At 40.2% G+C, this 15464-nt stretch overlaps 1 protein-coding gene across 1 annotated transcript in view; it reads left to right on the forward strand.

Annotated features, from left to right (window-relative positions):
* Positions 1–4492: 4492 nt before the first annotated feature.
* The window catches only part of LOC102876063 (vitamin K-dependent protein C-like), a 54922-nt gene continuing 43950 nt past the window's right edge, over positions 4493–15464 (forward strand). Inside the window, exons 1-5 of the mRNA XM_006902805.1 lie at positions 4493–4562; positions 6408–6574; positions 8068–8092; positions 8252–8389; positions 8628–8765. Of these exons, the coding sequence (XP_006902867.1) occupies positions 4493–4562; positions 6408–6574; positions 8068–8092; positions 8252–8389; positions 8628–8765 (538 nt within the window). The remainder of the gene's footprint in view (positions 4563–6407; positions 6575–8067; positions 8093–8251; positions 8390–8627; positions 8766–15464) is intronic.

The following is a 15464-nucleotide window of genomic DNA, read 5'->3' on the forward strand; positions in this document are numbered from 1 at the left end:
TGTAAATGTTCATTAAAACTAATAAAATTTAATAATTAAAAAGAGGAATATATGATTAGGTATTATTGTCATGGTAAGAGTCCAGAATGAAAGCTGCATAGTGCAGTGGACTGGAGGGGAGGGAATTGTATAACAATGAAACAGTTTTTTTAACTTTTAAAAAAAGAAAAGATAACTTGGGGCGGCAGGGATGGGTGAAGGGTGGGCAGGGAGGAAAACGAGCAACAATGAATGAATGGAAATCCAGAGTCTCTGTAAACTTTCATTAAAATAAAAAAAAATTACAAAAATTCAGCAACACATATACTAAAATCAGAACAATACAGAGAAGATTAGCATGGCCCCTGCGCAAGGATGGCACACAAATTTGTGAAGCATTCCATATTTTTCACAACAATGAAAGAGTTTTTTTTTTACTTCTCAAGGAGAAGAGTGAATCGAGGGAAAGGGTGGGCAGAGAGCAAAGTTCAACAATGAATGACTGGAAACCCTAAGTCTGTAAACTTTCATTAAAATTAATTAAAAAAGGGGGGAAATGCAGAGAGTGAGCAAAAGAGAAGAGCACCCTCAACGAGATGAACTGACAAAGTGAGTGTAAGATTAGGGACTGGGGAGACAGTGTTGATGGCACAAGGTAGGGCAAGATTCAGGTCTCTTATTAATAGGGTTCTTGTGATTAAGGATGATAGAAGAATTGATGCCTTTGAGTTGTGGTGCTAAAGAGTATACTATGGACAGCTATGAGAACAAATAGGTCTGTCCTGGAGACAGTGAAAACAACCTGCTCCTTGGAGGCAAGTATTTTGAAGGCCTGTCTGACGTACTTTGGGCATGTTGCAAGGAAAGACAAATCCTTAGAAAGGGACAACATACTTGGAAGAGTGGAAGGACAAGACAAAGGAAAAGCCTGGATTAGAAAGAAAGGAAGACCCTAGATGGGATGGATTGACTCAATAACCAGGATAATGGGGGTAGGTGTGCCAGAGACAATGAAATTGGCACAAGATAGAGTGGGACTCAGAGCTGTTGTACGTAGGGTGGCTATGAGTTGGAGTCGACTTGATGGCACACACACAAACAACATCAACAATGATGTGTTGAACTTCCTGGGTGCATCTCACAATCATTGCTTTTTCTTGACAAGCTTGTGAAGGATGTTGTATCTTATTAAAAAATTGATTCAAACCTCATTGGATTTTTAATATTAACAGTGAATTTAAATCCCTGATGACCCAGTTTTGTTAGATTCCAAACTCATATTCCTAAATATAATACAATTCTGCCTCTTGGAAGGGCCTTGTATCTCGAGCTTTGGAGTTTGGAATGTATTTTGCAGAAAGAAGTAATTACTAAAGGTTTCTGAGTGGGGTGAATTATGGTTGTTGTAGCTGGGGATGGTTTGCATATTGCTCATTCATTTATTCATGTCAACAAATAAATACTGAGCACACATAAAAAAATACAAAGGAATTCACAAAAAAACCCAGAAGTATTTGTAATTGTTAGTAGTTTACTAAATATTGGTTTATAAATATTTTTGTGAATAAAAAAGCATATCTCTTAAAAGAAAGCTCCAAAGAACAGAGACATAAGCTTATGATCTATCTCATTTACATGTCCAACCACTATTATTGTGGGCTAAAGGCATTCACCTCTTGTTGTTATTGTTAGATGCTGTCTACTCACACTAACAATGTCACTCCTATTAACAATGAATCTGAACCTTCCCCTATCCTTTTGCTATCATTATAACTTGAGCTCATTGTTACATTCACTGTGTCAATATTTCTCATTGAGTATCTCCCTATCTTATATTCACTCCCTACCTTTCTTAATAACACCTCTTCTGAGTTCCTCTTTCCTATGTCTGTGATAAGATGTCAATATGAGTTTATTGCCCATATCAAAACATATCTAGAAAACCAGAAAGCAAAATATATGTATAATTATTCCTTTTTAGCACTTTTATGTAAATGGAACTTTAATATTATAGCTTGCATAAATCTTTCTGTAGAATGAAGCCCTCTTGAGTCTCAGGAGGAGTTTCCTCACTGGCTGTCCCAATTCTTGCACTCTCTACTTATCTGTCATTTTGAAATAAAGTACTTTTCTTGATTGTTTGTTACTGCTTTGATTACTGTTCTTTTTTCCCCCTCTTAGAACAAAGGCAAAGATTAGCTTTTACAAGCAGGTCATCAGGATCTGGAAATTGAGACAGTTAGCACCCTTGTTTGTACGGGAGAGGGAGCCCATGGCACCAAGGCAAAGCAAATATTTGCAGTTATTGATTAACCCAAGTTCCAGGCTGTGATGGCGACTGGAAGTCAACCTTACCAGTTTCCCAAGGCCCATCCCGGTAAGTTCCCAGGCTGGGACAGTTTTTGCTCTCAGATCAAGTCTTTGAAAGGAGGAGAGTGGAAGACTAAACAGTAGTGAGGGTTGAACCCTTCATCAGATGTTTGGGAGGTTTATTAAGGGTAAGGAAATCACAGCTCAGTCAACCTAAGGTGCTAGTGAACATTTCCTCAGACTGGGGCATCACAGCCTCAGGCAGCCCTCTATCATTGTGCCTCCTTTCCCTCAGACTGCCAGATAAGTGGACACTGGCTGATGGCCTCCTAGACCCAGGTAGTCTCCAGAGACATTTTCTCTACTTCCATCCCACCACCACCACTTCTAAACCTGAGATCATCAGATTTAAACAAATGTCAGAACCAGCTTTGAAGAGCTTCAGCTAGAAAAATTGGAAGTGAGGCCAGACAAGCGTTTACAGATGGGGCCAATAGGCATACTTACTTGTTCTTGAAGTCCACAGAGAGTTCCCTGGTTTATGGCTGGAATAGTTTCCTCCGTAACTATGTTGGGAGCCAGGAGTAAGGTCCCAGGCCTGAAGGCACACAGACCTTGACTTGAGTCCCAACTCTGCCACCTCCTGATCATTATTTTTAATAAGGAACTTAATTCCTCTAAGCCTCAACTGTCCTTCTATGGAATGGGGTGGGGAAGGTATTGGTACATATGTAATAATATTAACATTTTCCTCTTAAATGAAATAATAATAATAGCTAAAATATATTAAAATTATTAAGTGCATAGTGACTATTCAAACCCACTAACTGCTTTGAGAGAGAAAGATGTGGTAGAAGCAGACTGGAAACCCTATGAGGTAGTTCTATTCCATCCTTTAGGGTTTGGGTTGAAAATTATTTCAACTACTAGTTGAAAAGAATTCAATGGCAATAGGTTTGGATTTTCAGTTTAGTGTTTACCAGAGACAGTGAAGATTCAATTATAGAATTCTCCACCTCCACTCTATTCCTAGTCAATGCACCTTAAATGTAACCACCACTTACCTGTCTGGGAAGGCTTTCATTTTGCTATGATGCTGAACAAGAGTCTCTGTATAATATAAATGTTTAACAGCTTGACTACTAACCAAAATGTTGGTAGTTCAAACCTGTTAACAGTACTTTGAAGACAAGTCTTACAATCTGCTTATGAAAAGTCACAACTTAATAAATCTATTAATTTATAAACCTATGATCTACTTTGCACAAATTGGTATCACAATGCATTAGAATCAACTTGGTAGTAATTAACAGCATAATGTTGAACAGGTTTTAGCAGAGGTTCAGTTATGGGTTCTGACACAAAGGAAGACAACAGCCATCACACATATTAACATGGAGAAGTGAGAAAGACTTGGCATTCTACCTTTGAAAATCAGATCATGAAAACTCCTTGGGTCACAAAGGTCTGATCCACAGCTGATTATGGAGATAACAAAGGACAAGGGCATGTTTTGTTCTGGCCACAAGTCAGGAGCTGACTCCACTTCAGCTAACAGCAACCCTATTTAAAAAGTTTTGTGTGGATTAACTAATTTAATCCTTACAACAATCACATAAAACAAAAATTCATTTCTTTTATCCATTTTTTAAAAATGGGAAAACCGAAGCATAAAGCAATTAAATCTCTTACCCAGTGATAGATTTGAACTCAAGTTCAAAGGCAACTTCAAGGCTTGCCTTCTGAATCACACACAAATTGCTTAAAAGACACTATATGTGTACAATAAATGTTAGCTATTATTCTTTGCCCATCAGACCCACAAAGACATAGCTGCACACCCTTCCCCAGTTTAGGGACACAGGTGAGTCATATATATTCAGGGAGCATTATATTGTGTAAAGCGTTTTCTAGGTTGAGTCTCTTTGATGTTCATGAGGACTCTGTGTGCCTCTACTTCTTCATCTCCCTGCTTTAGATGGTGTGACCTTAATCAAGACAGAAAATAGACTGAGACAACAGGTGGCTGGCTGGGGATATATAGTTCTTTGCCTAGTTTTAGCCTTAAAGGCAACTAACAAAGAAGAAGGTTCTTTCTTTGGGGTTCCTTTTGGGATGGAGGTGGGGCACAGGCAGAGCAGGGGACCTGCAGAGTTACCAAAAGCTCAGAATTTCTTCTTGGACAGGTGTACGCAAATCCATAATGTGGCAGTTCATAAGTCTCTTACTGTTCGTGGCCAGCTGGGAAATTTCTGGCACACCAGCTACTTCTGGTAAGGTCATCTTTATCTCTGTTCCCTACCCACTGTGAACACACCATCTCTGACATCTTCCCAGGCCACACACTTCTCCATCTTACTGGGTCTAGCATAAGGATGAGAAGCAAGTGTAGAAGCTGCCTGAGTGTCCAGTGCAGGGCAGGTAGTCACATCTTGGAGCTCCTTCCTCCACTCCCTGCTCATAAAGTGCCCACTGACCTTCCTATTTCAACAGGGTTACTTACTTGTGACAGGCCCATACCCACATCACTCAGAGTGCCTGTCTTTCCTCAATTGCACATCTGCCATGTCATTAATCTACCCCTACCCCTGCTCCTGCCCCGTCTCTCACTTCCTTAGGTAAAAGGAGGAAGCTCACTCACAGGGAGGCCTACAGACCCATTCGGCTGTAACCTCTCTCTCATGCTTCCAGCTCTCCAGAACCCACTAAGCTAATCTTACACGTATGCCCTTTCTTAAGCTTCTTGCTTTGTTTGTGGGCTTCTTTCTTCTTTATTCCCACTCATTGTCTCTTTGAGTCCTTTTTCTTCAGCTCAGCAGACTTCCTTTCTTGGCCTACCAACTCCCTTGACCCTATCCTCCTCCTTTGACCTCTCTCTTGCTTACTTTCTTTGATGTGACCTCTCTATACTTACTGTTTCACTACATCAACGACAACACATCTGGAACCCAGAAGACATTACTGGAGACAGGTCTACCTGTCTTCCAGGTATTCCTGTCCAAGGAGAAGGACACAGGAAATGCTCAAATGAAGGTGAGGGTGTGCTTTCCAAAAAGAAAAGGCAAGAATGAGTAAGGCATCAAGAAGCGCTACATAATGTGTTCACAGAACAATGAGACTAATTTAGCTTTGGAATCATAAGAAGAATAGTAACAAGAACAATGACAACAGTATATGGCATTTTGTAAGTGCATAATTCTGTGTAAAGGTAGGGTTTCCAACTGAGAATGAAGGGAAATCAGAACAGATCCCAAACTTCTAAGACTTGGGTAAAGCAGAACAATAACCAGAACAGGAAAAATTATTTATGAAAACTCTGGAGTGGGAGACTTGGAAGAAATGTAATGAGACCTTTCAAGAACCTAATTATTACCAGGGAAATTGAATAATTGTTAGGATGTAGCGGGCAACATACGTTAAAAATAGAGTTGTCAGCCACAATTTTTGAGCAGGTTATTTCTCTTTTCAACTCTTCAAATCAAGATATTTGGTTGCTACACAACATGCATGCACACTGTCCTTGTTTTCTAAGAAGGAGCTTAAGTTTCAAGTAGGATATGTGATTAATTTTTAAGCAAGGTACCAAATGACCTGTAATTTTTCCTGAGCTTGTTACCATTATGTTTTGTTGATTTTATGACTGAACCAGGAAGAACTGGTTCAAAGGCCTACTTAAAGGTCATAGCCTTAAAATCCCATAGAGTACTATGCACATAGGGCTTGCCAGGAGTTAAGAATTGACTTGATGGCAACCAACAACTTAAACAATGATCTCGTCTTCCCTCCACCCCATATATAAGTAAATGGAGGCTTAGAGAGGGAAAGATACTAGCTCACAGTCATACAGACGCTGAGTTGGAGTTCAAAGGGAGATCTGTCTTCTACTGAAGTAGATGTCCTTAGAATTCAAGCCTTCTGCCTTCAAGAGGTCATTTCCTCTTTGTGTGGCAAAGGGCAAAGAAGTATAGAACAGCATCATTATCTAGAGATATAATAATCCCCATGGAGCCTCAGAAAAAAACCTTTCCAGGTTTTCTGAGCTTGATTCTCCTAGACCCTCTCCAGACCCCGCACCCTCATCTCCTCTGCCAAAGCGAGCTTCACTGCCCCTCCTTCAGATGAAGTGTTCTCCAGTGCTGAGCATGCCCACCAGGTGCTTCAGATTCGAAAGCGTGCCAACACCTTTTTGGAAGAGATTATGGCAGGAAACTTGGAGCGTGAGTGCATGGAGGAGACCTGTGACCTAGAGGAAGCCCAAGAGATTTTCAAAAATGTGGATGACACGGTAAGTCTATATATAGTACAATTTGGAGGCCAAGCTGGGATCCAGAAATTCTGCAAGAGGTGAGAATTGGTCTCTGAGATGATAGGCACTGCACCAGCCCCTTGGCTATCAGATTGTTGCAGGTGGACAAGTGAGATGAATGGAACAGTGAACCTCAGTCAGGCCTTGGTCAGGTAAAAGTAACTTCAAGAACTGCAGTTTAGCTCCAGGAAATAGGATGGACAAGTTCTCAGCTGGGATTCTTAGTTAACCTCACTGCAGATCATTCAGTCTACTTTTCACCCACAGCTAGCCACTAAAGCTTCCCATCTCTGCATTCTCTCTCTCTCTCTCTCTCTCTCTCTCTCTCTCTCTCTCTCTCTTTCTAATAATCTACTATCCCTGCTTCCCATCCTGCACCTGCTGATCAAGCGCATGTGACCTAAGATTCTCTAGTGTTTGGGCATAAAAAACTGTGCTTCACTGAAATTTTCATGGGGAAAAATCTGATTGCTCGGGAATTTGAGAGGAGGATCAGAGTGGCCCAAAGGTTGCAGAACCTTGTGGAAATGGTAGAATGGGCTTGGTAAGAGAAGTGGCTTTAAGTTTTCTAAGTCCACCTAGAACCTGCCTCTGTCCCTTCTATTTATAGTTGGCCTTCTTGTCCAGGTGCTATGGCGACTGCCTTTTAGACCTCTACAAATCCAGCCTGTCACCACAGAGCCCCACTCCACAATTCTGTGAGCTCAACTAAACTAACTAATCAGACCTGGTGTGGTGGCACCACTCGGAGTCCCCATCCAAGCTATTCAGGACTCCCTTCTCCCGGCTCCTTCTCTCCCTTTGCCCTTTCTCAGCTAACTCTTGATCTGCTCCACTTTTTGTCCCCACTGCCTCTTTCCCCCGAAAGCCTCCTCAGCAAGTGCAAAATATTTTACCTGCATGTGCAAATCTGAGCAATTAAACCTCTCCTGTGTACTCCATTCTTCCTCTTGGTAGAACCAAAGCTGCTTGTTCAATGCTCACCTCAGCTTGTCTAGTCTTACAATTTCTTTAATCTGTGTATCATGTTTCTTCTACCCTGTCTTCTTCTAGCCTCTTGTGATGGCTGAGGTAGTACATCTCAGAGTATTCAGTGGTCCCCAGAATAGCAACGTTACTTAGGTCCTGAGTGAAAATGCAGGGTCTCTGCTGCCCCAGACTCTGGACCAACATCTGTACTGTGCGAAAGTTATCCTGTGCACACTCACTCTAAAAACTCCTGGATGACTTGGATCCCACTCAACAAGCTGTAGAAAGGAAGTGAAGGAGCTGTAAGGAGGAGGGCATTTGGGAATGTTCACGGAGGTTGGAGGAGCATAATTTTACTTGATGCAGCAGTGTTGGAATCTGGGGACAAGCAAGGATCTATTCCTTTGTGTCTGGAACCCCACTCTCCCATGCCTCCCCTCCAAGCCCACCTTCCCTCTCCTCTAAGCCCACCTAAAGTCTACCGCTGCCCCTTGTCTCCACAGCTGGCCTTCTGGTCCAAGTATCACGGTGAGTGCCTTCTAGAACCCTATCCCTGGGCATGCAACCCCCATTCCTCCCTCGCCCATTCTCTCTGTGTCTTGGTGTCTCGGTTCATGGGTGGAACCATTAGGGGTGCTGGGAGGCCCAGACTAACAACACTGTGACCTTTTTCATCTCCTTTTGTAGATGAGGACCAGTGTGCAGCTCCACCTGCAGGGCACGCTTGCAAAAGTCCCTGCTGCGGGCATGGCTCTTGCATTGATGGCATCGGAAGTTTCCGCTGCGACTGTGCCCAAGGCTGGGAGGGCCGCTTCTGTACACACGGTGAGGGCGTAAGGGGGAGGGGGGGGAGGGGAGGCCAGAAAAAGCTTGTATAAAATGTTGTCCCATTCCCTTTCCCCCACTTCCTCCCCATACCCCTATCCCACAAGAGACTGCAAGGGCTGGTCCTGCTGTCAACCACCATTTGTGAAGATTCCAGACAAATGGGGTCGGGGGAGGACATTTTGTGTACCTTCCAGCTAAGCCTTAGGCATTCAGTTGTTCTCCTTTCCTGGCCTAGAGGTGGTCTTCTTCAACTGTTCTGTGGACAATGGCGGCTGTGCACACTATTGCTCAGAGGAAAACGAGGGGGGTCGCCACTGCAGCTGTGCCTCTGGCTACAGACTGGGAGATGACCACATGCACTGTGAGCCCACAGGTGAGCAGCCTGGAGTCAAAAGGGTCAACTTGGGGCCCAAGTAGCCAGGCCCTTACCCCAAGCTCCATTATTCAAGCTCAGGCATCCCTAGGCTGTGTTATCATAAGGTGTGGATCAGTCATCTTGAGTAAAATTCACTAAGGGGCCTGAGGCAGGGCAATGGAAGGCATCAGAGGGGCACCGTTAGGAGTGTTCATTGAAAGACCTAGAAAGTGATGATACTGTTAGGTGCTATCAAGACAACTATAATTCATAGCAAACTTTTGAACAACAGATCTAAACCTTGCCCTATCATCCTCACCATCTCTAATATCCCAGAACTCATTTTTACAGTCACTGTCCGTCTATCTTATTGAGGTTCTTCCTCTCTTTCTCTGACTCTCTACCTTTCCAAGGCATGAGATATTTTTTCCAAGAACTGACCCCTCCTGACAACATGCCCAAAGCATGTAAAATGAAGTTTCACCATCTCACCTCTTTTTTTTTAAAAAAAAATAGATATATAAAATTTCATTATTGTTTAACACTCTTTTCCTCCAAGATGGATTTGTTTGTTCTTTTGGCAGTTCATGGTATATTCAGTGCTCTATTCCAACACTAAAATTAAAAGGCATCAATTCTTCTTCAGTCTTCCTTATTTATTGTCCAACATTCAGATTTATAGGAAACAAGTGAAAATATCATGGCTTGAATCAGGTACACTTTAGTCATTAAGCTAACTAGCACCTTGGAGAGGTTCTTGACAACAGATTTTCCCAAGAAACACACTTTTGTATTTCTTCACTACTATTACCATGAGTATTAATTGTGATTCAAGTAAAATGAAACTGTTGACAATTTGAAACTTTTCCACATCTACCATGATGTTATCTTCTGATCTAGAGGCATTGATTTTTGTTTTCTTGATGTTGAGATGTAATCCATATTTCAGTCTTTGATCTTCAGTAGGTGTTTGATGTCCTCTTCACTTTCTGTAAGCAAGGTTGTGTCAGCTGCATAATGCAGGTTTTTGATGATTCTTACTTCACCTCTGACACCACTTCTTCATAGAATCCAGCTTCTCAAATTATTTTCTTTGCATACAGATTGAATAAGTACAGAGAAATGATACAACCTTGATCCGCACCTTTCCTGATTTTAAACCACACAGTGTTTCTCTGTTCTGTTTGGAAAACTGGTTTTTGGTCTGTAAGTGGAGTTTGCATGAGCATAATTAAGAGATCTGAGATTCCCAGCCTTCTCAATGTTTTTCATAATTTATCATGATCCACATTGTCAGATGCCTTTGCATAGTCAACACAGCATAAGTAAACATCTTTCTGGTATTCTCTGCTTTCAGCCAAGATTAATCTAACAGCAGTGTACCACTGCGTCTTCTGAATCCAGCTTGAATCTCTGGTGTTTTCTGTGAATGTACTGTTCCAGCTGTTTTGAAGGTACTCAAAAAATGAATAGAAACAGGTGCAAACATCCATTAAGATTGAAACATGGAATGCATAAAGTATTAATCTAGGAAAATTTGTTAGGTGCCTTCAAGTTGAGTACAACTCATAGCGACCCTATGAACAACAGATCTAAACCCTCTCTTCTCCTGTGCCAGTTTACACTTCCTGACACACTAGAGCCCATTACAGCAGTCACTGTGTCATCCACCTGGTTGACGGTCTCCCTCTCCTACACCAACCCACCATGTTCCTCTCCAAGGAATAGCCCCTCCTAGCAACATGTCCAAAGTATATGAGGTGAATGTCATCATTCTTGCCTCCAAAGAGCACTCTGGCTGCACACTCTCCAAGACATATTTGTTTGTTCGTTTGGTAGTCCATGGAATATTCGGAACTCTTCTCCAACACCACAGCTCAAAAGTATTAATTCTTTTATCATCTCTGTTACTTGTCTAACGCTCACAAACATAACAAGAGATTGGAAAGACAATGGCTTGAATCAGATGCACCTTAGTCTTCAAACTGACATCATCAATCCTCAATATTTTGGAGAGGTCTCTAACTGCAGACTTTCTTAGGGCAATGTGTCTTCTTATTTTCTGACTGCTGGTACCAAGAGTATTAATTGTGCATCCAAGCAAGATGAAGCTGTTGACAGTCTCAATCTCCTCTCCATCCATGATGGCGTTGCCTATCAGTCCAGTGGTAAGAATCTTTGTTTTCTTGATATTGAGATGTAATCTATATTGAAGGCTACATTCCTTGATCTTACTAAAAAAATGCTTCAAACACTTTCAGCATGCAAGGTAGTGTCATTTGCATAATGCTGGTTATTGATTAATACCTCTCCAATCCTGATACCACACTACTCTTCATAGAATCCAGCTTCTCAAATAATTTGTCCAGCATACAAATTAAATACGTATGGAGAGAGAATGCAACCTTGACACACTCCTTCCTTAATTTTAAACCACACAGTGTTCTCCTGTTGTGTTAGCACAATAGCTTCCTGGTCCAGGTATAGATTTCACATGAGTACAATTAAGTACTTTGGGACTCCAGTTCTTCTGAATGTCAGCCACAACTTTTTATGATCCACACAGTTCAAAGCCTTTGCATAGTCAATAAAGCACAGATATTCTTTACTTTCATCCAGGATCCATCTGACATTAGCAATGATATCCCTGGTCACATGGCCTCTTTTAAATCCTGCTTGAATTTCTGGCATTTCTCTATGTATGTACTGTTCCAGCCATTTTTGAATGATCTTTGGAAGTATTTTGCTTGTATGTGATAGTAACATATTGTTCTATACTTTCCACATTCAATTGGATCACATTTCTTGGGAATGAGAACAAATATGGACAACTTCCATTTCATTGGCTAGACAGATGTTCTCCATATTTCTTGGCATAGACTGGTGAGCACATCCAAGACTGCATCTGTTAAATGAAATAAGTCAATTTGTATCTCATCAATTTCTGTGGCCTTATTTTTGCCAGTGTGTTCAATGCAGCTTCTACTTCTTCCTTCATTACGATTGGCTCCTGGGGGGTGGGTTATATTGATTTATTTGACAGTTGAATGTAAACTATGTGGGCCTTTTTAATTAAGTTATCAATCAGTTGTAAGGTGATTGTTCATTTTTATTTAGTTAACAATCAGGTATGACTAGAAGTCTCTTGTTTAAACCAATCTCTTGACTAACCTGGTGGGCAGGCCTTTGTATTTAATAGCCATTTGAGCCTGAGGGTCTCCTGCTCTCAGGCCTGGTGTGAAGACTAATTTGCTATTAGAGTTATGAACTAAATTGGCAGTTTGTTGTGTTTGGGGAGAACATTGTTCTAAGTGGTATAGCACTTGTCTGTCAGTTTACAATACTAAGATAATGGGGAATTGCTGTAATACTGAGAACTAAGCCACTGATGTGTCAAATGGGATACCAAAGGTGAGCAGGTGGAAGATAGACTAGGAAGACGGACTAGGAAGCAGGAAAATTAGAAGTTGTAAAAAAATTTCTTGGAACCCATAAATACTGGAGCATTAAAAATGTGGAAGGAATACACAGAATTACTATGCTAAAAAGAATTGGTCAACACTGAAACATTTAAGGATGTAGCATATGACCAGGAACCAATCGTAATGAAGGAAGAAGTTCAGGCTGCACTGAAGGTATTGATAAAAAAACTAAGCCCCAGGAAATTATAGAATACTTACTGACATGTGTCAACAAAAAGATGCAGCCATGAATGTGATCACTAGCTTCTACATAGACAACTGACTACAAGAGAGTCATATTTGTACCCATTCCCAACAAAGGTACTCTCACAGAATATGGAAATTATTGAATAACAATATCACGCACAAGAAAAATCTTAATGGAGATTTTTACAAATTATTGGAACAACATATTGACAACGAACTGCCAGAAATTCAAGCTAGATTAAGAAAGTGACAACAATTGAATTATTTGGTGATGGGAAACATGCCCACCACAACCCAAAGGTGCCACTATTCACACTGTCCCTGCTCCATGAGACGGCATTGACCAGTGTTCATATGTAATTCATATCCCAGACTTGGAACCATCTGAGAGCCATGTGTCATGTAACCTCCTGAATAGGGTTGTTTTGTTTGGACATGTAGTCCGATCTAGGATTCCTATTGGAATGTCACCTCTTGGCATGAAGAGAAACACGAATCATGATTACTCCTTGTGTTATGTTTTCCACTTTCAATATTTACACAATTTTATACATGTGCAAAATTTAGGATGCTAATTTTATGACATTTTTCATGTTATCAAGGATATCATCCATGAAGAGAGCAAAAGGTCTACTCTCTTCATGGAAAGAGGAGAAAGAAAAGACTAAGTGAATGTCAGAAGAGACTCTGAAAATTGCACTAAAGCATCAAGAAAGGAAGAGATGAAGAAATAAAAGAGATTAATAGAAGATTCCAAAGGGCAGTTCAAGAAGACGAAGCAAAGTATACTGGTGTTGAAGAATAAAAAGTGAAGAACTTACTCAGAATTTCTCAAAGGGGAGGAACTGAAAAACAAATTCAAGGTTCACTCTCTAGTTTCAGCACCAAAAAGAAAAAAGAAAAAAACCCACCACAATGAAAACAAAAACGATCTCCCAAAGAACAATAATTCAAACCTTGAATTGCAATTCTGAAAAATGCTATGTGCAAAATCTTGAATAATCCAGGAAACATTAAGAGAAGATGGAGGTTTTGCATATATACATTTCACTATGTTGAGGAAATTCCCTTCTATTCCAATTTTAATGAGTGTCTTTATCAGGAAGGGGTGTTGTGGATTGTCAAAGGCCTTTTCTGCATCAATTGCTAAGATCATATGGTTCTTGTTATTTACTTTGTTAAGATAGTGAATTACGTTGATTGTTTTTCTTATATTGAACCATCCTTGCATACTTGTTATGAATCCCACTTGGTCATGGTGAATTGGTTTGGGTTTTGGGTTTTTTTTTTGTTTTTTTTATGTGCTTTTGGATTCTATTGGCTAAGATTTTGTTAAGAATTTTTACATCTATATTCATGAGAGATATTGATCTGTAGTTTTCTTTCTTGGTAATATCTTTGTTTGGTTTTGTTATTAGGGTTATTTATGCTTGCTTTATAAAATGACTCTGGAAGTGTTCCTTCTTTTTCAATATTAAGTAGAATTGGTGCTAAATACTCTCTGAATGTTTGGTAGAATTCAGCTGTGAAGCCATTTGGTCCAGGACTTTTCTTATGGGGAAGGTTTTTTATGGGCTGTTCAATTTCTTCTCTTGTGATGGTTCTGTTCAAGTGTTATATATCTGTCCTTGTCATTCTGGGCAGGAGATACGTTTCAGTGAATTTGCCCATTTCCTCTAGGTTTTCTAATTTATCAGAAGAGTGTAGCTTTTCATAGTATTCTGATCTTTTTTATTTCATTTCCTTTAGTTCTATTGTGATGTCACCTCTCTCATTTCTTAATAGTTATCTGTGTCCAAAAGCAATTCTAAATGGAGAAAGACTAAAATAATTTTCCTTGCAAATAGGAACCAGACAAGGGTGCCCACTGTCACCACTTCTATTCAATGTTGTATTGGAAGTGCTTGCTAGGGAAATATGACAAAAGAAGGAAATAAAAGACATCCAGATCAGCAAATAGATAGTTGAACTGTCACTATATGCAGGTGACATTATAGTGTACGCAGAAAACCCCAAAGACTCAAACAATAAACTGTGAGTTAGTGTACCATTTGAGTAGACTGGCAGGATATAAGATCAATATCCAAAAGTCAATAGGATTCCTCTACAGCAACAAAAAGAACTCAGAGAAGGAAATCAAGAAAGCAATGCCATTTACAATAGCCAACCAGAAATTGAGATATTTGGGAGTGAACCTAATTAAAGATACAAAAGACCTATATAGAGAAAACCATAGAGCATCCCTGCTAGACACAATGAAAGACTTATAAAAATAGAAAAAAGTGGTGCCCTGTTCATGGATTGGAGGACTCAATATAATGAAAATGAAAATACTCCAAAAAAAGCAATCTACATGTTCAATTCAATCCCAATCCAGATATCAAATTTCTTTTTATAGCTTATATATCCTTTTTTATTTTTTTAAAAATTTTCATATTTTAATGAACTTTTACAGAGACCTTGGATTTCCATTCATTCACTGCTGCACTTCTCTTGTCTCCCAGCGACCCCCCCTCCCCAGTTCACTCCTATCTTTGAAAAGTAAAATAAAAACTCCCTCTGTGGTACACAATCCCCCTGCACCCCTCCCACCATCCCAAATACATTCCATTATGCAACCTTAATTGTGGAATCTTGTGATAACCATAAAACCATAAATCATACATAGCTTTTAAATTATTCTCTCCCTCATCTCTTTCAGTGCAGTATACACAATTTATCCAGTTTTTCTGTCTTACCCCAACCCTGATATCAGTCCTATTTTACAGCAGTGGCACCATGCAGTATTTGTCCTTTTGTGACTGAGATCTTTCACTCAGCATAATGTCCTCCAGGGTCACCCGTTCTGAATGATATTGCATAAGTTCCTTGTTTTTCAATGCAGTGTAGTATTCCATTATGCGAATATACCACAGCTTCTCTATCCATTCGTTTGTTGATAGGCACTTAGGTTTTTTTTCCAACTCCTTGTTTTTGTGACCAAAGAGGCGATAAACATGGGTGTGCATATATCTGCTTAGATGTCAGTTATGGTCTCTTTGGGATATAC

Source organism: Elephantulus edwardii, unplaced genomic scaffold, assembly GCF_000299155.1.
Source record: "Elephantulus edwardii isolate Elephantulus edwardi_28Jun2011 unplaced genomic scaffold, EleEdw1.0 scaffold00453, whole genome shotgun sequence".
Lineage (NCBI taxonomy): Eukaryota > Metazoa > Chordata > Mammalia > Macroscelidea > Macroscelididae > Elephantulus > Elephantulus edwardii.